This window comes from Trachurus trachurus (assembly GCF_905171665.1).
Source record: "Trachurus trachurus genome assembly, chromosome: 4".
NCBI classification, from domain to species: domain Eukaryota; kingdom Metazoa; phylum Chordata; class Actinopteri; order Carangiformes; family Carangidae; genus Trachurus; species Trachurus trachurus.
This window is the reverse complement of record NC_139898.1, coordinates 32,503,358-32,524,194: the sequence shown is the minus strand read 5'-3', so window position 1 is coordinate 32,524,194 and position 20,837 is coordinate 32,503,358. Positions and strand designations below refer to the sequence as shown.

The following is a 20,837-nucleotide window of genomic DNA, read 5'->3' as shown; positions in this document are numbered from 1 at the left end:
AATATAATTACATTACTCATTGTTTACACAAAATATTTCAAGTATCTATTAATATATGACCAATTATTAACCCCCCAGTGGAAATGTTTGAAATATTCAGGTCATAAATTGTCATTACGTATTGTTTTTGTTTTGTTTTCTTTAAAAATACAATTGACACTGACATTTAAATTCCTACCAATTCAATGTTACGTTAGTTAAATGGACCAGTATCTGAGCATTTACCTTTATTTTAGCGCCACATCTGCCGATACGGTCCCGACATCATCTTTTTTGGGAAGTGACGGTATTTAGGAATCTTTACGATTAAATAATTGTGGCGTTTAATACCACGATTAATTGTGAAAACAAGTAATCGTGGTATACCTAGTTTAATTGTGGAATGGTCTGGAGAAAAATGGAGAGAAAAATATTCTTGTGGACAAATATAAAAAATGATATAAAAACATGTTTCTAAAAATATATGAGAATGAGGAAAAGTAGGTTGGAATATCATCTTGACTACATAGGTGATGATGAAACTGAGAGTGACTTCTTGTATTCTGTTCATCTGGTTTTATTGATTATGGGATGATGAAGTAGTGATAAAGGGGTGGGAACTGAAAAGCTCGGCTTCCTCCTGCTCCTTTTCCAGCATTCTTTGTTTATTGACTTAAATAATTGTTTGGGACTTGTTTTTTTAGGACATTATAATGTGATACTTATTTTATATGACTTTTTTTCCCCTCTTTTTCTTTATCTTTTTTAATATGTTCGAAATAAAGACTAATCAATCAATCAAAAAAAAAAAGACTGAGCATCTATTTGATCATTGGGAAATCAATGCCCGACCCCATCCCTATATCCCTATATAGCATAATATGGGACCTTTAACATTAGCAATAACGATTTGATTCATTAGCCTTAGTTAGCAAACATTTCATCATGTGTTTTCTGTAACGTTGTAACGTTGTGATATGTTTGAACTGTTTGCGCTGTGTGCTACAGTTAAAGAACTGTTTGTTGCTACAAGCTGCATATTTCATTAAAGGTTGAATGAACTATCATCTTAATTGTCTTTATTTTTAGTTAGCATATTCCTTAAACACTTCAAGCTGAAAGCCAATGATGGTTATATAAGAGCAGCTGCATGCTGGTGGGATAAGCTGTATGTTTTACATTCACTTTACATACAGTATGATCCGATTAGTCGACTAATCGGATGGCTTATGGCTTATATGTTGCAAAGATTTTTTGCTCAGGGCAGATTAGGTTAGAGGGGACTGTCATCATTTTTGTTTCTCTTGTTTTTTTAAACCATTTATGGAACAAAGGGCACATTACGTTTAACTGTTGGACTGTTTATTTTATGCCAAGAATATTATTCTAAGTATTTTGTAATGTTAGGTTTCCACTTTTTAGGAATGCACTGCACTACGAATGTGTTTAAGACATACAAAGTTTACAAAAAGTCCTGAAAAAGCTTGAATATAGCTAACTTTAATTTAAGTTTGTGTCTTGCGAACAAAGCAATGATAATGTTCTATATTCATATTGCACTTTAAGTTAACACTCAGTGATGAAAATAAACAAGATTTTGTAGTTTAAGCTCATTTATGTGTCTATTCAGTCATCTACCAAAATCAATTTAAACTGAAAACTGTTGCTTCTCCTGTCCAATATTGTTATGTGATTAATTGAGATTAATTAATTACAAAGGCTCTAATTAATTAGATTTAAAAAATATATATATTATACAATGAGCGATAGAAAAGGGGACAGAGCCTTTTCCATCGCTGCCCCCCTCTCTCCCGAACTCACTCCCCAAACCCCTGTACACACCTCCCAACATTCAAGACCATGCTCAAAACTCACCTTTGTAAATCAGCTTTTAATGTAGAATTGTGTGTTTTATACAGTTTTATTGCTGTTTTTCATTCTGACTTTGCTTTAATTTATGATTTTTAAAGTGTAAAGCGTCTTTGAGCATTTGTTAAAGTGCTTACAAATCTGACACTTAAAGTGAGAGAGGTTAAAGCTCAGTGAGTGAGTGGCCTCCACCTAACTTAACATTTTAGGAGCCCAAGCAGAAAATTTAGGGATGCACACACTGTAAATCCACTAAAGGGTTCCCACTCTTTTCTTGAAATCAATTTTCCAGGACTTTTCCAGGACATTTTCAGCTGCTATAGTCTGACAGACATGTTATTAGGCCTTTACACATCGCCCCGTCCCATTCATTCTGTTGTAGTTCGACAGTTGTACTTTATTTTGTACATTCAACCAGTTTGTTTCTATATTTATTATTTTCTCTCACCCCAAGAAGTTTGATTAAAAGCTCTGCAGTCTGTGGCTCTAACTTATCTATGAAATAATCTCTCACGTGCTTAGAAATTAAGACAAATTTATCATAGAACAACGCAAAAACATGTTGTTTTTGTTTTTAAACCACATCTAAAACAGCTCTCTTTTCACGCTGGGCACATCATTGGAAAACAAATCTTTAGTGGGGTCTGAAAAAGTTCAACAGAGCTCTGGTAGCTGATGTCACCATGTGATAAATGATTTTCCAGGACAACTCAAGCTTTTCCAGAACATTTGACCCTTTTTCTCAATTTCCGTGTGTTTTCCATGACTGGATAATTGGTCAACCATGGTCCACCAGGACGCGTGGGAAGCCTACACTTGCAAAGCAAATATTCATGTTTCCTTTTCATTCATGATCTTCATACACTTTGGGCTGACACCTGTACTGACAGAATCCAGATTGATTGAGTGTAAAAAAAAAAAACCCAAAACAAACAGATTCACTGGTTGCACATGGGCAAGCAGATGAAATATAACTTGCACTGTCTCAAATTTTAGAGGCAACAACACAATAACACACAGTTTGACAGTCTGAAACATCCATGTTTGTGTTTGTTTTTTCAATACGCCACCTTTTATAAGTGGATTTACTCACATTCATTCCTGTTTTAGTGTCTGTTGCTATCGTTTTCATGTATTACTACACGGGCAGAGCCTGATTGATTGACTGATTGAGTGCTTATAAATAAAAAAAACGTATTATTATTATTAGCCTACATTCTGACACTTAAAATGAGAGAGGTTAAAGCTCATCTTGCAGGGCTCCAGAATAACTTTATTCTTTACTAGGAGCAAAGTGAGTGGCCCCCACTGAAAATTTTAGGAGCCCAAGCAGAAAATTTAGGGGCGCACAGACACTGTGTAAATCCACTTACAAAGCAAATATTCACGTTTCCTTTTCATTCATGATCTTCATACACTTTGGCCTGACAATATAATGACAGATTCCAGATTTTTTGAGTGTAAAAAACCCCCCCAAAAACAAACAGATTTACTGGTTGCACATGGGCAAGTAGATGAAAAAGAACTTGCACTGTCTCAAATTTTAGAGATAACACAATAACACACAGTTTGACAGTCTGTAATATCCATGTTTGTTTTTGTTTTTTCAATACACCACCTTTTATAAGTGGATTTACTCACATTCATTCCTGTTTTAGTGTCTGTTGTTGTTGTTTTCATGTATTACTACACGGTCAGAGTCTCATTGATTGATTGATTGATTGATTGATTGATTGATTGATTGATTGATTGATCGATCGACCAGTTTTGGTACGGACAGAGGTGTGTGTGACTGTGTGTGTCCCTCAGACTCACCGTGCTCCTCTCATGTTCTCCGGGGTGAACACCTCCTCCAACACAGCTGTCGGCAGCGCCTGGAGGTTCACCGGGCAGCTCATCCTCGCCGTGGCCGACGGAGAGCGTCCTGAGGTCGGTCACGTCACCTGAGAACAGCCGCTGACGTCAGTTAGCCGCGTTAGCTGCTCCGCCGCTGGAGCCGCATTAGCCGCGTCTGTTAGTTAGCTCCGTTAGCTCCGTTAGCTTCTCCAACGGGACGAAAGTCGAGTCTCCGGAACTCTAACTACGGTTTTAGTAAAAGTCACGACCGGTTGGAGGGTTTTTACTTTTCTCGTTTTTCCGTTTTTCCTTGTTTTATCCCGGTAACTCTGACCTGAAACGAGCCGCAGTTGAATTATGGCGCTGTTTCCACTCTCCACTGGCGGGGCGACTGCTCCAGCCAATAGGAAGCTCCGTTACAGGGCGTCTGACCAATAGGAAGCTCCGTTACAGCGCGTCTGACCAATAGGAGGCTCCCGCTCCCGCTCAACGTTCTTCCCTCTTCTTGTGCTATGTAAATGATGCAGATTGAAATGACTCGAAGACCGACAGCGCCCCCGCAGGTCAGAGGGGGAACAGGACCAAGAGGCTGGAGTTTCTCCTACAGGTAGGCTATAGGCCTATTATGTTATATTATATTATATTATATTATATTATATTATATTATATTATATTATATTATATTATATTATATTATATTATATTATATTATATTATATTAGAAAAAAAATCTTTGCCTTTTTATCACAGAAAATCATCACCATTTGGCGTGGCTCAAAACACATTAAAAGAAGACGGACATTCTTCAGACACAACTAAAATTAAAGCCGCAAGCGGCGATGACGGGCCCTCGCTTCCCCATGCGACCGCGGGGCCTGAGGCATGCCTGGGCTGCAATGTTTTGTTCATCCACCAGGTGGCGCTAAGCAGTTGTGGGCGGGTGCGTTCAGGGTCGGCCCCTCATCACTCATGTGAAGTTTGGAGTGAATCGGACAAAGCATGAGGGAGTTATGAGCAGTTAATGGTTCGTCCACTAGGGGGCAGTAATGGGATGCGTGCAGGTGTGTTCAGGGTCAGTCCCTCATCACACATGTGAAGTTTCGTGGATATCGGACAATGTTGATGTAAAATATGCCACTTCCTGTTTCCACTAGGGGGCGAATGAGTGAGATCGCCTATGAGCATATGGAGACGTTGAGGTCGTGACCCTGGACCTGTGTACCAATTTTCATGTTGATACGAGTTCAATAAAGCCATCAAAAAGCCAAACGTATGTTCATGGCGAGGAATCGTAGCCACGCCCCCACATGGACGCCATTACTCGTAGCTTCACAGCGTTCATGATGTAGCTTCACCACCTTAGTCTGCATGGTTTAGAAGTGGAATGAAGTTGATGGGGTCAACTATGTGCCATCAGTACACGTTAAGGTAAAACCTGGCCACTTCCTGTTACCACCGGGGGGCGCTATGAGTGACGTAGGAAATTAATATATGGGGACGTTCAGGGCGGAGCCGTCATCATGTCCAGCAAGTTTGAAGCTGATCAGATAAAGTATGTGGGTGTGAGAGCTGTTCGAAGGTGAAATGGCGAGCAAACGAAAAGTCGCCAAAATCCTCAAGGCCCCAGAAGCCACGCCCCTTGACCTAGAGACCTGCGGAGCACAACTTTTGATCAGAGTGGCATCTCGGTGGTCTCTAGCCAATTTGAAGTCAATCGGACAAAATCCCTAGGAGAAGTTAGATCAAACAGGTCAAAAATTCAAATCAAAATGGCCGACTTCCTGTTGTGATTTCACCATGACATTAAGAGGCTTTTTTGTGTGTCTTGCCATGTTCTATAAGCCCACCAAATTTCATGCGTCTAGGTGACACACAAAGGCGGGGCTGATGTTTTGAAATTTTCTAGGGGGCGCTATTTAGCCATTTGGCCACGCCCATTTCCAACGACTTTAAAATATCAAATTTTTCGCCAGTCCTGATGTGCATGCCAAAATTTACGCGTTTTGGGGCATGTTGAAGCCCCCAAAAATGCGATCCTTTTGAGAGAAAAAGAATGAAAGAAAGAAAGAAAGAATAATAATAAACATAGCAGAAACAATAGGGCTTTCGCTGGGCGACAGCAGTCGCCGCTCGGGCCCTAAATATAAATTGATTAAATAATAATAATAATAAAATAATAAATTTTATTTATAAGCGCTTTTCCAAAAGCTCAAAGACACTTTACATACAATAAATGCAGTTAAGAACACAAGACATTCAATTAAAAGCAGCAGAGACAGTATAAAACATAGAGAACAATATAAAACACACACAGAAATGATGTATTAAAAGCTGATTTAAAAAGGTGTGTTTTTAACATTGTCTTGAAAGTTGGGAGGTGAGTGCAGGTGCGGATGGGTTTGGGGAGTGAGTTCCAGAGGGAGGGGGCAGTGATGGAGAAGGCTCTGTCCCCCCAGGTTCGGTGCTTGGTCCGTGTGGGTAGTGACAGGATGTTTCCTTGGGATGAGCGGAGGTCGCGGGAGGGGGTGTGGTGATGGAGCAGGTCTGTGAGGTAGGGGGGGGCCAGGTTATTAAGTGCTTTGTGTGTGAGGAGGATGATTTTGAACTGTATGCGGTGAGTGATGGGCAATAAGTTTAATAATTTATAGTAAGCTATTCCTCATTTCTCATAAATAAAGTGAGGCATGAATGATGTATGAATTCTGCAAGAGCATCCCATTTACACCGTCGGATTTGCTTACTTAATCATGTTTCAAATTTGTCTCTGTATTACTGTATATGCAAGTAGCTTAGTGATATTGTCTCTACACCATGATTGATTGTAAATGTAACAGTTGTAATGGGGTAAGTTCCTCATAAGCCTTGGCTTCTTACCTATCCTTTTCGTATGTATGTATGTCTGTCATTCATACGAAATAAAAACAATCAATCAATCAATCAAAAATAAATAAATGAATAAATAAAATAAATGTATACCCCCTCTCCATAATAACACAGCCTGTTGTTCCCTTATTGAGCTGTCAAAGAAACTGAATGTTTGCACATATTGACCTACCTAAAAAAAAAGGAAAAGTTTCTCCTGCAGGTTGTTTTGCCTTAAACAGCAGGTTTTATAATTACACCCAGTAAAAACTACTGTGATTGACAGTTTGTCTGAATTTCAAAACACCGCCCCAGCGTTTTCATGTAGACAACCAAAACACAACGTTTGTGAAACTATGACGTCATGGCCTCACCTCTGTAACCTCAGCCACACCGCTATAGGTCACGTATAACGACAATGGCAACACGACTCCTAGCCAACTTTCTCCTGTTTAGTGACTCATGATTTTTTTTATTATTATTGAAAAAGCAGAAATAAAAAGTAACAGATGAGCCAGGGGTAAAATACATAAGGCTAAATAAAAAAGGTTGTAAATGGTACAGAAATTTAATGTTTTAATATCCTTTTGATTCTTTGAATTAGTAAGAATCTTAAAATAATGCTCCATTTCTTTTCTGAAAACAAAAACAAAGGGTTTTCTTATTAAATCTACTTTTACGAATAAAGAATTTGGTCAAAAAAACAAACAAATTTATTAAAAAGTGACATTTTCCTTCTCTCTTAGAATAATTATGGAAACCACAGACAACATTTTCCCCGAGTAAAATAAATAGTGACTCATATAATGTTTGGAGTTTGTAAATGGCGCTTTAGCTTTCTGTGCACGCTCCACTTCTTGTTTGCTGTGTATTTCTGTGGCAGCGTTACAGCGCCACACACACGCCTAGTGTATAAACTATAAAGTCGTAAGAGTCGTTTTTTTTCAATCAGACAACAGAGACAAGCGACAGGTGGATGCAGAGATGCAAAGAGCAACCAATCAGAAGCCAGAGAATGAAACTGTAACCATGGACCTTTTCACTTCTGTGTGTTGAATTATTCATCATGTGTGAGCAGTTGGATGATCAGCGTCCAGCACACAGAGTCATTTCCTGAAAAGCAGCACATGGAGGAATTATTTATCAGTGTGTTACATGAGACTGAGCAGAGACACCGACCAGCAGCAGCAGCAGCAGCAGCAGCAGCAGCAGCAGCAGCAGCAGCAGCAGCCAGTGGCCAGAAGAACCAGAGGAAGAGTCACATAAACATAATATAATAATATGAGCTGTATCGGCTCAAGATAAACGAGTTAACCTGTGTGAAACTGTCAGAGAAAAGACTTCACTGTGTTAATAAACTCACACCATAAATGATTATTCGGCTTATACATGACATGACACAGACATGCTCAAACAAATCCTCCATCTGTCGTTGCCCCCAGAGCAAAAACTGTTCGCAGTTTGGCCCCAAATGATCCCAAGTCGGTTCAGTCAGTCTCATTATTTCATTATTTCCCCCAGGTAACGGCCTAGATCTCAAACTATTAGTCAAACTTTCTGGGCTGAACAATCAAATCGATCAGATGATGACAAATGATGATTGATAATGAGAATAATTAATGGGAGTAGCCTCACACCTGAGTGAAACAGCCGTCAGGTTTGGTTTTCTGTCTCTGTGACTTGTCAGAAGAAGCTGTTTAGTTTTATATGTCGACTGGATGTGTCTGAAAATATATCATCATGGACTATCGGTTCACATCCAGGCTTCAAATGCACTGGTCTGGTATGTTAGTTTGACCCCTTTTTAAGTAAATGCTGTCTCATATGTGCTTTATTTATATGTAGGCCTATATGGTTTATGTATATTTATGTATTTTTAATGACAATGGGGGACATAGGGGGACTGTCAATGGAAATAAGCTTGGTAGCTAGAATTGAGTACATTTACATTTTATTTTAAAATGTTTATCAATGTACATTGTCCCTCTTCATCAAATAAAAGGAATTTAATTGAATGGTTAAGTACTGTAATGTACTTCCTCCAATTCTTTGTCTGTCTTTTAATTGTATTAATTGTCATATGGACTGTGTGTCTGAAATAAAGAATGATATAATAGCCTACGTATGTGTGTGTGTCCAGGGGCCTCTAGTTGTCGTGTAGGACCATAGTAACTGATGTTGTGGCTCTGTGGTGCTAATTACTGCTGATCTGAATTATTAAAACACATTGTTTGTGTGGTTAAAGGGATAGTTCAACATTTTGGCAAATTTGTCTATCGCCATAATCCCTATAGTCATAGCAGTAGGTTCATTAAAGGTGTACAGAAATGGCCGTTTGTCCTGTTTGTCGCGCCGAGTTGTCACGAGCTGCAACACGAGTTTACCCGAGTGAGGAAAACGAATTTGATTGGTCGTTATCGAGCGGGCGGGATATTCAAAGCTTGGGGCGAGCCCGAGCTCCGTGTGTGTGCGTGTCTCAGACGTTGAATGACGGATTACGGATCCAATATCAGTGGCTGGTGAATCGTGTACAGGCTGACGTATAATCCGTGCGCCTGCATTATCCAATGCGAAAAAAAAAATACACACTTTCATCCCGGATTTACTAAAAAATAGAATTTTGCACAAAGTTTGGCCTACAACGTCTGAAAGATGAGTTATCACATTAATTTTATCACCCAAAGTGGGCTCAAATTCAATTTTCTTTTCTGTACACCTTTAACCTTTAATTATCGGTGCATGTTGTTTTGAGATCGGCGGGGCAGAGACGCAATTAAGCTGCTCAGCTAACGCAACGGGAGGCGCACAATACTTTCGCCTTTCCCTCATCAAATACAAAATCCAACAACTCCTAAACATTCTCGTGAAGAAGTTGTGACCTGCACATTCACCACGCTATGAAATAATCATGTAACATTACGAGACAGAGTTGTTTTAGAGGCAACTGCAGCCGGAACTACATTCCAGACAGGGCGGAGTCATTTCAAAATCGTAAGTAGGCTAGTTCCAAGTATTTGCTTCATGTGTCGTAATATTACATAATTATACATGATTATCTCATAGCGTGGTGAAAATGAGCATATATTCCACGTTTTCAAAAGGGTTATTGGTGTTTACATGGCTGTGCTATTGCTAATATTCCGGTTATGAAAGGGTTATTGACTTAGTCATTGTTGAACTATCCCTTTAAACCAGGTTCAGACTTTTAAAAAGACACACATCCATCGGTTGCATTAACGCTGAGTCAACCGTGTGCTTGGATATGGAACTTCTCCTTCTCCTTCCCTATCTTCTTTTGTTGTTGTCCTCCTCTGAGTCGGCGCTGTAGCAGCAACAGCCAATCAGCGCGCCGCTCCGCTCTGGGAAACGCCCACCGTTCTCCGCCGCCGTCCAATCAGAGCGCTCCTCCCCCTGGGCCCGGCCGCCATTTTGTGGGTTTATAACGGCTGCGGTGCTGTCGGGATGGGAAGTCCTGCTGCTGCTGCTGGCCGCTGGCTGGAACCTGTTGCTCCGCAGTTCCGTGTTGTGCAATGGACGGGTGAGTTATCCCACCGACTTCACGTTCACACTACACTTTTAACTATGGAGTTTCTGGCTCATTTACACTCACACATTAAGGCAGAAAGAGGAAATATGTGGCGGGAAAGTGGGCGTTTTAATAGAAAGAGCAAACCGCTTCTCTATCGTGCGACTGTTAAAGTTGTGTTTGTGGCGCCAGCAGGAAGCTAAAAGCTAAGCTAAGCTAAGCTACACTAAGCTAGCCGAGTTAGCTGTAACAGTTAGCTGTTTCTCCGCGGATACCAAGCTCCGTAGTGTTGTTGTAACCTGAAGAAACACACACATACACACACACACAAAAAACGCAGCAAAACTAAAACCAAACCGAGTCCAAAGTGTCGTGTGGTTTGTTTGAGTGTTTCTTTTCTCGAAGCAAAAAATGAACACAACTTCAGTGGTGCGTTCACGGCGCTCACGCCCACTGCGGAGACTCACTGTTCATCTGGAAAAGTTAAATTTAAGTTCCTTTCAATCTGTCATAGCTAAGTTACAAAGTGCAGGGGCGATGCTAGAGCACCCACCATTTCTTCCACACCAAAACAAACAGACAAAATTATGTCTATTGTAAAATAATTTTGGATAATCATTCTGACATTTGTGAGAGAAGAACATAACGTTACAGATACCTGGTTTATATTATCTGTTACTTTAGCTTCACACTTCTAAGTTTAAAAAAAAATCCTTCTGAATCTGGCTTCTTTCTTTTAAAGGGATAGTTCAACATTTAGTCAGATTCTCCTCTCACCATAATCTCTATAGTCACAGCAGTAGGTTCATTACCTTTTAATTGTTGGTGCATGTTGTTTTGGGATCGGCGGGGCAGAGACGTGAGCTGCTCAGGTAATGCAACAGAGGCGCATGATACTTTAGCCTTTCCCCATCAAACTAATCAAATACACAATCCAACAACTCCACAACGCTCTGGTGGACAAGTTGTGACCTGCACATTCACCACGCTATGAGATAATAACACAACGTTACGCAAATGCAGCCGGAACTACATTCCAGACACGGCTGCTGGGCGGAGGGATTTCAAAAGAAAGCGAAAGTATTTGCTTCATGTGTCGTAATGTTACATAATTATACGTCGTCATCTCATAGCGTGGTGAATGTGCAGGTCACAACTTCTTCACGACCACGAGAGCGTTTTGGAGTTGTTGGATTGTGTATTTGATTAGTTTTGAGCAGCTCACGTCTCTGCCCTGCTGATCTAAAAACAACTTGCAACGACAATTAAAGGTAATGAACCTACTGCTATGACTATAGGGATTATGGCAATAGGCGAATTTGTCTAAATGTTGAACTATCCCTTTAAAGAACTGTCTTATGTCCATTGTTATCATCTTTCACACATGTCATCTGGCTTCTAGTTAGTGAACAGGCTTCAATATGTTGCTAATACCAAACAACAACAACACATCAATGGCCGACCAAATGGTTGACAATGCAACATTAATGGAAAACCGTCAGCTGCTGTTAGCGAACTCCTTCCTAACAATATGAAGTGTAATCTGTGTTTTGCTGCAGCACATTGAGGACTGGTAATAATTATAAAGTGTTGGTGATGATGATGTAATAAGCGGTAAAAGATGAGACACATCTTTGGAGCAACTTAACTGGATTCACAACACCACAACTAAACAGATTCTCACTTTGCGTATGGGTTTAAAATAAAGGGCGGGCTAGCCTTGCCCTCGCCAAAGTGTTATATCATTGTCAAATTAGAGAGTAGTTGTTGCAAGTAATTAATTGGTTTTAAAGTCAAAGAGCTGCATACAGTATAGCAATACATTTATATCCCTATAATTATTTATAAGATATAAAGTTGGGTTTTACGCGCTACTGTTGTAAAATTCAGACCAAATATCGTCTAAGCAACGCATAAAATTATTCTAATGGGTTCTGTTCATTGGCTTCTGCATCTGTGAAGTGACGTAACGCTGTTGTTGCTCGGTTCAATTCATTCAAAGTGATTTAAATGCAGCATCTTCAAGACAAGTTGAGCCGCGTACGAAACTACTAAAAATAATTTTTTATACTGAAATGATTCACCTTGGTGACAGTGATGTAGTCACATTTATTTCAGACACATGAGTCCATATGACAATTAATAATTAAAAGACAAAGAATGGGAGGAAGTACATTGTGCAGTACTTAATCTTCCTCTCTTGTGTTAGAGTCAGTTCTGACCTGAGTCTTAAATCAGCTGTAAAACACTAAAAACAATTATTTATCATCCCATTTGTTTCTCAACTCTTGGTTACATTGTTATGCTTCCTTATCCATGAAAAGGTTGTTTTTGCACTTATTATTTCAGTTTTAACTCTCATTACTGTTCTTATCGTTATAACTGACCCTAACACCACAAATGTCAATAATATTAATTTTATTTTGTTTAAATAGAGTTTCCTGACAAAGTCAAAAGGCCGTGATGCTATAAACAGATTTATGTGGTGCTTTTATGCATTTAAAACCTAAAAACAGGTCGGTGGCGACCAGAACACAAGAGGAAGGTTAACCATAAGTTACCATTGCCATTAAAAAAATACATTTTATATAGGCTAAATATACACAAACCATACGAGACAGCATTTGTTGTAGTCGGTGCAGTAAAATCTAATGGTTTTTAAGTTTGTTTAACTGTTTATACCTGTGTCTAGGTAGGTAGTTTTGTCGTTGTGGGTACACTGAAGTAGATATTAATGCATTTTATATACAGGATATACCTGCGTAACACACAGACTACAACACTGCTGCTGGGTGTGTGTGTGTGTGTGTGTCTGTGTGTGTGTTGTATCGTGGTTCCTGTTCAGTTCTGTTGTGGGTTTTGTTAGAACCAGACAAAGAGCTCAGACCGGACAGTTGTTGTGCGTCCGTCCGGTGTTGTCGGACGTCGGTACCGCCGCTGCCTCGGGCCCGGTGTGTGTGTTTATGTGTGTGTGTGTGTGTGTGTGTGTGTGTGCAACTGAAACATGTTAAATGTATAAAGCTGGGAAAGAGGTGTGTTGGTTTAGGGAGGAAGTGTGTGTGAGTGTGTGTGTGTGAGCTGACTTAACCAGTTCACCCTGCAGCAGTTTAACGTGTGTGTGTGTGTGTCGCTGTGATCAAAGGTAAAAGCCGCTCTGTCGTTTCAATCCTCTATTGATTATTATATTAGCAACGGTTTATTTATTTCTCTGTTTGTTTGTGTTGATGAACAGGCCGCAGTCTGAACAGTCTGTGTGTGTGTGTAACGTGTAAATGTGTGTGTGTGTGTGTGTGTGTGTGTAATGATCCTGCAGTGAGCTGGAGCTGGAGACTCGGAGGCGTTTGAATATTTGTGCTCCGTCAGGACTCATTCGTGCCCTGAGGGGTCGTCCTCTTCCAGCTGGTTTACAGTCTGTACAGTCGTATCAGCGTCAGCCTGACCAGCCGGTTTCTCTTTTTCTTTTTTTTTTCTTCTTCTTTTTTTGTTTCAAGTGTCACCTCAGTGACTCGGGCGTTTTTTGTCCAGCAGCTTTCATTCATTCATTCATTAGTTTTTTTACATTTAAAAAACTCTCCTCACTGTCGCTTACCGGTAGTTTTCATGGGTTTAACAGGTGATTGTTTCCAGCTTTTCTGAGACTTTGGTTTTCTTTCTTTTTTTACTAATTCCCTCTTGAGTTTTAGTTTTTAGTTTTAGTTTTATTATGGATCCCCATTAATCCTCACCTTGGTAAGGACTATTCTTCCTGGGGTCCAGACACTCATATGTGACAATCAAAACATAATACAATAACTTACAGAATTAGATAAACGACAAACAACAAAATAATAAGACAAAATAATAAGAATAAAAAATATTTTACAAATACAAACCAACTTTGACTTTTCAAAACCTTAAAAAAATGTAAGTTCTTTACTAATAATAACACCATGCGTTAGTGGTGTCATATACGTGGGATAACGAGTTAATAATATTAAATCTTCTCTTGTAGGCTTGTCACCAGACCAGAATTTCAGGAGTAGATGCCTATACCTGTAAATTTCCGCGATTCTCGATATTTATTCGATACCACAAAAACAAAAAGCAGAAACCCATGTGCTTCTAAATTCATTAGGCTACTTTTTATTTAAAAACAGTTTCTCAAACTTTCTTGTATTTAAGCTCCACTGAGCTTCAACTACTTATATGGCAGAAAGATGAAGTAGGAACAGAGTTAAAATGGTAAATTGCAGATAAAATCAATCAATAAATTGTTTTAAGAGAATGCATCAGATTTGGCAAAAAAGGACATTTTGTATTAATGTTGGTTTTATGACATTTGAACCTTTTTTCGGCTGAATGCCCCTGAAAACGTCAAATCATGCAACCACAAAATAAAGATAAATATTGAATATTTTATCTTTATACAGATGGATTTAACAGTGGATTTAAGTCTAGACATTCAGATCCCAGGAAAAGTTATAAAAAAATATATAGCCTACTTCTTTCTGAAAACATTACATTTCTATATTTAAATTTTAATGCATTTTGGCAATACTGAGCAGGAAGTATCCTAAAAACAGGCTTTTCTTCTAAATAACGTGTGAAAGAAATTATATAAAATTTGTCAAGAAACAGAAGTGTTGCATTCAAAAGTGAATTACATTTAATTCCAGATTTATTTTCCTGTATATACCGAGTCAGAATACCAGTTACACCACTTGACATTGGGTTGCATCACGTCATTGACCTAAATATGGCTCAATACAAACATGAAGTCATTAATTTTATCCAGGTAGTTCTACAAAAGAAGCTGTTTTCACACATACTGGTGCAAAAACGACACATTTTTTCATTTTTTACCTCGTACTTTTTGCATTTACACACGTCAAGCCGGAGCTGTTTGACTCTATTTGCCCCCTGTCAGGTGTTGACGCGGTGCAGGTGCAGCTCGGGGGCAGGTGGAGGATGGGGGTGGTGTTTGGTTTCTGCCTGGTGCTGGTGGGGAGTGATGATGATGATGATGATGATGAAGATGATGATGAGTCTGAGGAGGTTAATAACCGTTAGGATGAACTTCCTGTCAGGTGTTGCTGTGACGTCAGCTGACAGACCGATGATGTAATGACTGATGACCTCACACACGATGACGACATGTTGTTACTACAGACCCTTTTACTCTTATTTTACTACCAAAAAGAGTGGTTTTTTTATGTTAATGACTAAAATGTACACAGATTAAATAGAATTTACTTTAAATGTATTGAGGTAACAAGCAAACAACACTTTTCCTCCATACCTTGAGATCAAATACTGCATGATGCAATGCAACATAACACTGCATTTTAAGCACTTAATGTACCAACAAAATATTAATTCTTATGAGCTTAATAAACTGCTTCCAGTAAAATATATCATATTAGTTTAAAATATATTTTCCTTGTTTTCCCTTGCAAGGCTTTTTGCCACCCAGATTTGCTTCCCTCTGTGCAGTTTTCCCCAGACAAACGTTCCTCTTCCACATGAAAAACAGCATTTCAGTCAAATTCCACAATATTCTGCATAGACTACAGCGCCACACAACCTGAGGGATTTCTGACCTGCACTTTCTCTCTGTGACAAGAAATAAATAAATACATTTTTTCTTTTAAAACGCAGAAAAACAGCTCGTACCGCAGGATCGGTATGACGGAAAATTGTAGTGTTTTTTTCATACCGTGGGGGATAACCTTGAAACTGGTAGTCGGCCCATGCCTAGTTCTACGTTAGAAATAGGTTCTGTTTTTAATTGGCCGATTCTGTGATTGTGGAAATCATGGAGCCCGACTCCTCAGACCAAGTTTGTGTCAGTAACATGAAGACGAGTACCTTCATCGCCTCTGTTGTTAATTGGTGCTGTTTACACTGTGTTAAAGTGTGTATTAGATCAGTGGTTCTCAAAGTGGGGTCCTTCAGAGGGTTCAAGTGGGGTCCCCAACTTTTTCTTGAAATTTTACCCCTTTTTTTATTTTTCCAGAAATGTCACCACTTTTCCTAGATTATTTATTTATTTATTTATTTATTTATTTATTTTTACTTTTTTGAGAAATGTTACCAGTTTCTTCCAGAATGAAAAAAAATGATAATGAAATTTTACCACTATTTTTTTTTTTTTTTTAAATATTGTGCAATGTGCATTTGTTAGCCTTTTTTTTGAAAAGGGTTTAAGTTAACTTTATAATGGAGTATGTTAATTTATAGGCTCCTACAGTATTTGTGTGCAGATAAATGTTAAAAATGCTAAAGACTAAAAATCGAGAGAATCGGCAATATCGTAGAATCGCAATTTAAATCGAATCGCCATCCAAAAAATCATAGTAGAATCGAATCGGGAGAAAAGCATATCGTCCCAGCCCTAATTTCTGGTGTTTGCTTTGCCGATTTGTGTCAATTTAGGGTACTAAATGTAAAAAAAAAAAAAAAAAAAGTTTGAGAACCACACAGTGAATGTAGCTGGTGTCTCGTGGGTGTTCATGGTGGGTCCTCCTCCTCCTCCTGCTCCTCCTCTCCTCTGTGCTGCTCCTCCCCCTCCTCCTCCTCCTCTGATTGGCTCCTCTTTAACCTTGGTTTACTTTTGTTTTGCTGTTTGAGTTTTTTCTCCCTGCTGCTTCTAACACGCTTTCTTTTCTTCACAGCAGTGTCCACCACGATATAACAGTTGGTACTAAGGTAGGCACCTCTGCTCCTCCTCCTCCTTCTCCTCCTGCTCCTCCTCCTCTTGCTCCTCCTCCTTGTGTGTCTGCTGGTTTGTTTCTGCTGTGACCATCATTCAGTGTGTGACACAGTGTGTGACAAAGTACAGTAAAGTTTTTAGAGTATACTAACACAAAAAACACAAACATTTCCTCCACAACCGTCAGGGAATCGCAGGATAAAATGATTTGATATGAAAAGAAACCAAACATATATGATTGAAAAGTTAAACATAAACACTATACATGGTCCGTCATGATAACCTTGTAGCGTAACATTATGTAACAACACCGAATTGTGTATGATGTAATACATTTTCACCTCATTATGTAGCCTAATAACGCCACATTTTGCCCAAGTTATTGGGTATTGCATCAGTTATTACAAAATGCATCATGATTAGAAAAAGATTACTACAATATTACACAAATTATTACACAGTGTGGCGCTACAAACCTTAAAGGTAGGGTCTGGAGTTTTGTTCGTTGCAGTTTGTAAACAAAACATTGAAACTAGGCCCCTCCTCCTCTCGGGCTAAGCTGTGTAGCCTCCTGCTCCTGACAGCAGCGGTTGTCATGACAACAAAGGGAAGGAAATACAGTCTGAAAGAACCGCTGGAGCCGTGGGCCGATTAGCCGACCTTTCGCCAACACCAGAAGCCTCCGTGTCATGTTTTTATGCCGTTGTGGTGACCTGGAAAGCGGGTGTTAGCGGCGGATGCTAACCGCTAGCGCTAGCCGAAGTTAGCATCGAGCTAGCTCACTACAACGGCCCTAATACTTGTTACCAGTCGAGGCTTAAAGGACAATTCCAGGCGAATTCAACTCGGGGCTGTATTTTCCTATCATTTTAGGTCTAAAAGAAGGAATCTGAAAATGTTCAGTTTAATTGCTCCTGTTTTGCGGTAGTTGTGTCTGTCCCCGCATCGCCACGGCAACGATGAATGGGAGCGGATGCAAGTTCCGCTGTTTAGGCTGTTTCCAGCCCTCAAAGCTGCAATTTTTTTCCACAGACAGCGTCAGATGGAGACTCAAACATGCACCGAGGAGTTTGTTTACTTAAAGCAAGCCGACATGTTTGTAAAACTAGAACTAATTCAAAGTCTCCTGGAGTCTCGCGCGAGACCCAGTTGCCGTGTGCGGTGTGTTCAGGTGCAGTGGGAGCTCCCGTTTGTGTCATAAACACAGGAATATCAACTCTTTACTTGCTTCAAGTAAAAAAAACTTCTTGGCGAATGTTTCAGTAGCCACCTGACACTGTATGTACACTTCAAGCAAGTAAAGAGTTGATATTCCTGTGTTTATGACACAAACAGGAGCTCCCACTGCGCCTGAATACACCAGCACTGCAACTTCGGGCTCGCGCGAGACTCCGGGAGACTTTGAATTAGATCTAGTTTTACAAACATGTCGGCTTGCTTGAAGTAAACAAACTCCTCGGTGCATGTTTGAGTCGCCATCTGACGCTGTGTGTGGAAAAAAATTGCGGCTTTGAGGGATGTAAACAGTCTAACCAGCGGAACTTGCATCCGCTTCCATTCATCGTTGCCTTGTCGATGCGGGGACAGACGCAACTACCGCAAAACAGGAGCAATTAAACTGAAAACCTTCAGATTCCTTCTTTTAGACCTAAAATGATAGAAAAATACACCCCGAGTTGAATTTGCCTGGAATTGTCCTTTAAGTTGTCGGTGACGGTGGGGAATCGGTCTATGCTCTCTCGCGACTCTCGCTCTCCACCCAGAAACATCTCCGTGCATAACAAAACCTGAACAAAACAGAGCAAAAGACCAAAATACAGGCAGGGGGAGGGGGGGCTGCAGACACCGACACCACCACACAGGACTAGAAGCCCATAGTTGATGATTAGTCACATTAAAAATGAGCTTGTTTTAGACACAAAGATTAAAACAAACTTAAACATCTAGTATAGATGACAATTAATGACTTGAATATTTCAAAGACTTCCCCTGGGGGATTAATAATTCATCATATTTCAATAGATACTATTTTGTGTAAATAATTAGTAATGCAGTTATACTTTTGACTAGGGCTGCCCCCAAATAGTCGACCAAGCACTGGTCGACCAAAAAATCATTAGCCGAGCAAAATTTCATTGGTCGATTGGTCGCAGGAAAAAAAAAAACAAACATTTGGAGCCGTGTCTTGTCAAAATTAAGCCAACATCAATGACTGAACTGTATATGAAAGGTTAAGGGGCTTTTATTTTGAAGGGCCAGATACAGGAAGTCGTGACGTGACACTTTTTTTTTTACACGGCACGGCCGTCTCTCTCGTATCACCGCTGTCACCATTAGCGGTGCTGTCTGAGCCCCGGTCCCGTCCCACAGGCTCACCGGCGGTCAGTCTCAGTGTCACGGAGCGGATCCATGATGGTCCCTGCTGCAGTCCCGCACCCATAGACATATGTCTATGCCCACACCCATAGACATGTCTATGCCCGCACCGCTCCACGCCGCGGACCCCCACCCCACACCCCCGTCACAGCCTGAGCTCAACGTAACTTTTTACCCTCCTCTACTGTGTTTATTGGTGATAAACGGGCATTCTGCCGGTAATAACGGTGAAACAGACCGGCTTGTTGTTGAATCTCGGACCCAACACGGCCGGAGTCACGAGCATTAATTAATTAATTCTCAACCTGACCGCAGGCACAAAAAAAAAAAAAAATTATAATTTTTTTTTTTTTTTTTTTTTTTTTTTTCCCTCAAGGTGGGGGGTCGATTAGTCGACTAATCGCCATAAGTGACGACTACTGGTCGACCAACAAAATCTTTGGTCGGGGGCAGCCCTACTTTTGACTATATTTAGGTAGATGGAGAGAACTACAACTCCCAGACACACAACCTGCAACGATCTCACTTTTTTTCTTTTTAAAAATTCAGGATCGACTACATGAACTTGTGCCTTTTTTTTTTTTGGACCACCTGGTTCTTCTCCATGGCAACAGTGGCCGCCGGCGCTCATGGGTATTGTAGTTCTACTAAGGAGCTGCCAGCCAGTTGAAACGTGATCAGTCATCAAGGTGTAAATAATTCAGAACGGAGAGTTACACTCCACTGCTCGGCTCATACCTGCTGCCGACCGGCCGATCTCCGACTGGTTCTGGCCGGTTCTGGCTTCAGCTCAGACCAGGTCCTGTGCATGATTTTACCTGTCGTCCAATCAGATTATAAAGAGCTGGTCTGAGGTCAGTGAGGTGAATGAAGCACCTGTCGGATCGAACATCATTTAAAATCTGTATCAGTTGTTGTTTTAGTTTTACTTCCTCATGTTTGTGTGGTCCGGGTAGGAATAACAGGAAGTGGTCATCGACTTAAACACCACCATTGTGACTACTCAGACACACCTGGATTAATCAGTTTGTCCAATAATGTAAGACAGGAAATGAAGGACCTGCCTTAAATTCAGGAAGTGGTTGAGCTGTGCATAGAGCCCATTATCACGATAATTTCTGGCATTTATCCCGGTAATGATAAAAGTGACGATAAAAAATGCAAAACTGTAATGACTCAAATCAACCAAGTTTGAAATGTGAGAACAGATTCAACATTTATTCAAATGCTGGAGCCTCGTTTAGCAACGAGCTCCTCGCTCTCAGCTCCACCTTCCGCCATGTTTGTTGTTGTTCTTAACTCTTTCGCGACCATTGACGAGTAAACTCGTCACAGCCTGCCGAACGTTCACGACCACTGACGAGCAAACTCGTCAAAACCGTTTTTTTACAGATTAAGATAATAGACACTCTCAGGTACCCTGTGTGTGAATATGGTAGTCCTCTGATGTGTAAAACTGTTTTAAACTAAAACCAAAACATAATGTTTTTTATAAACTGTGTGATCTTGGTTTTATTTGAGTAATCGTTCTCCTTGAATGCTGCTCTGGGGACAGCGTGCAGCGCTGTGCGGCTGTCGGCTACAGTGTTGCGACTTTCTCGCTGAATCTGGCGACTTTCCAAACCCTCTTTTGACAAAAGCGACCGACGACAAATCTGGCGAGTTTTTCCGGTGTTGTTTACAAACGTTTCTGGTTTG

The 20,837-nt window shown here is 40.2% G+C and overlaps 2 protein-coding genes across 3 annotated transcripts in view; one reads left to right on the top strand and one right to left on the bottom strand.

Annotated features, from left to right (window-relative positions):
• stil (STIL centriolar assembly protein) overlaps nucleotides 1-3,746 on the bottom strand; it is a gene marked incomplete at both ends in the record, with an annotated part of 32,300 nt that extends 28,554 nt beyond the window's left edge. Inside the window, one exon of the mRNA XM_083970942.1 lies at nucleotides 3,664-3,746. Within this exon, the coding sequence (XP_083827068.1) occupies nucleotides 3,664-3,746 (83 nt within the window). The remainder of the gene's footprint in view (nucleotides 1-3,663) is intronic.
• Nucleotides 3,747-10,018: 6,272 nt separating this feature from the next.
• ptbp1b (polypyrimidine tract binding protein 1b) overlaps nucleotides 10,019-20,837 on the top strand; it is a 29,544-nt gene continuing 18,725 nt past the window's right edge. For both annotated transcript variants that reach the window (XM_083970584.1, XM_083970583.1), the window contains exons 1-2: nucleotides 10,019-10,084; nucleotides 16,726-16,759. In XM_083970584.1, the coding sequence (XP_083826710.1) occupies nucleotides 10,077-10,084; nucleotides 16,726-16,759 (42 nt within the window). In that variant the 5' untranslated portion in view covers nucleotides 10,019-10,076. The remainder of the gene's footprint in view (nucleotides 10,085-16,725; nucleotides 16,760-20,837) is intronic.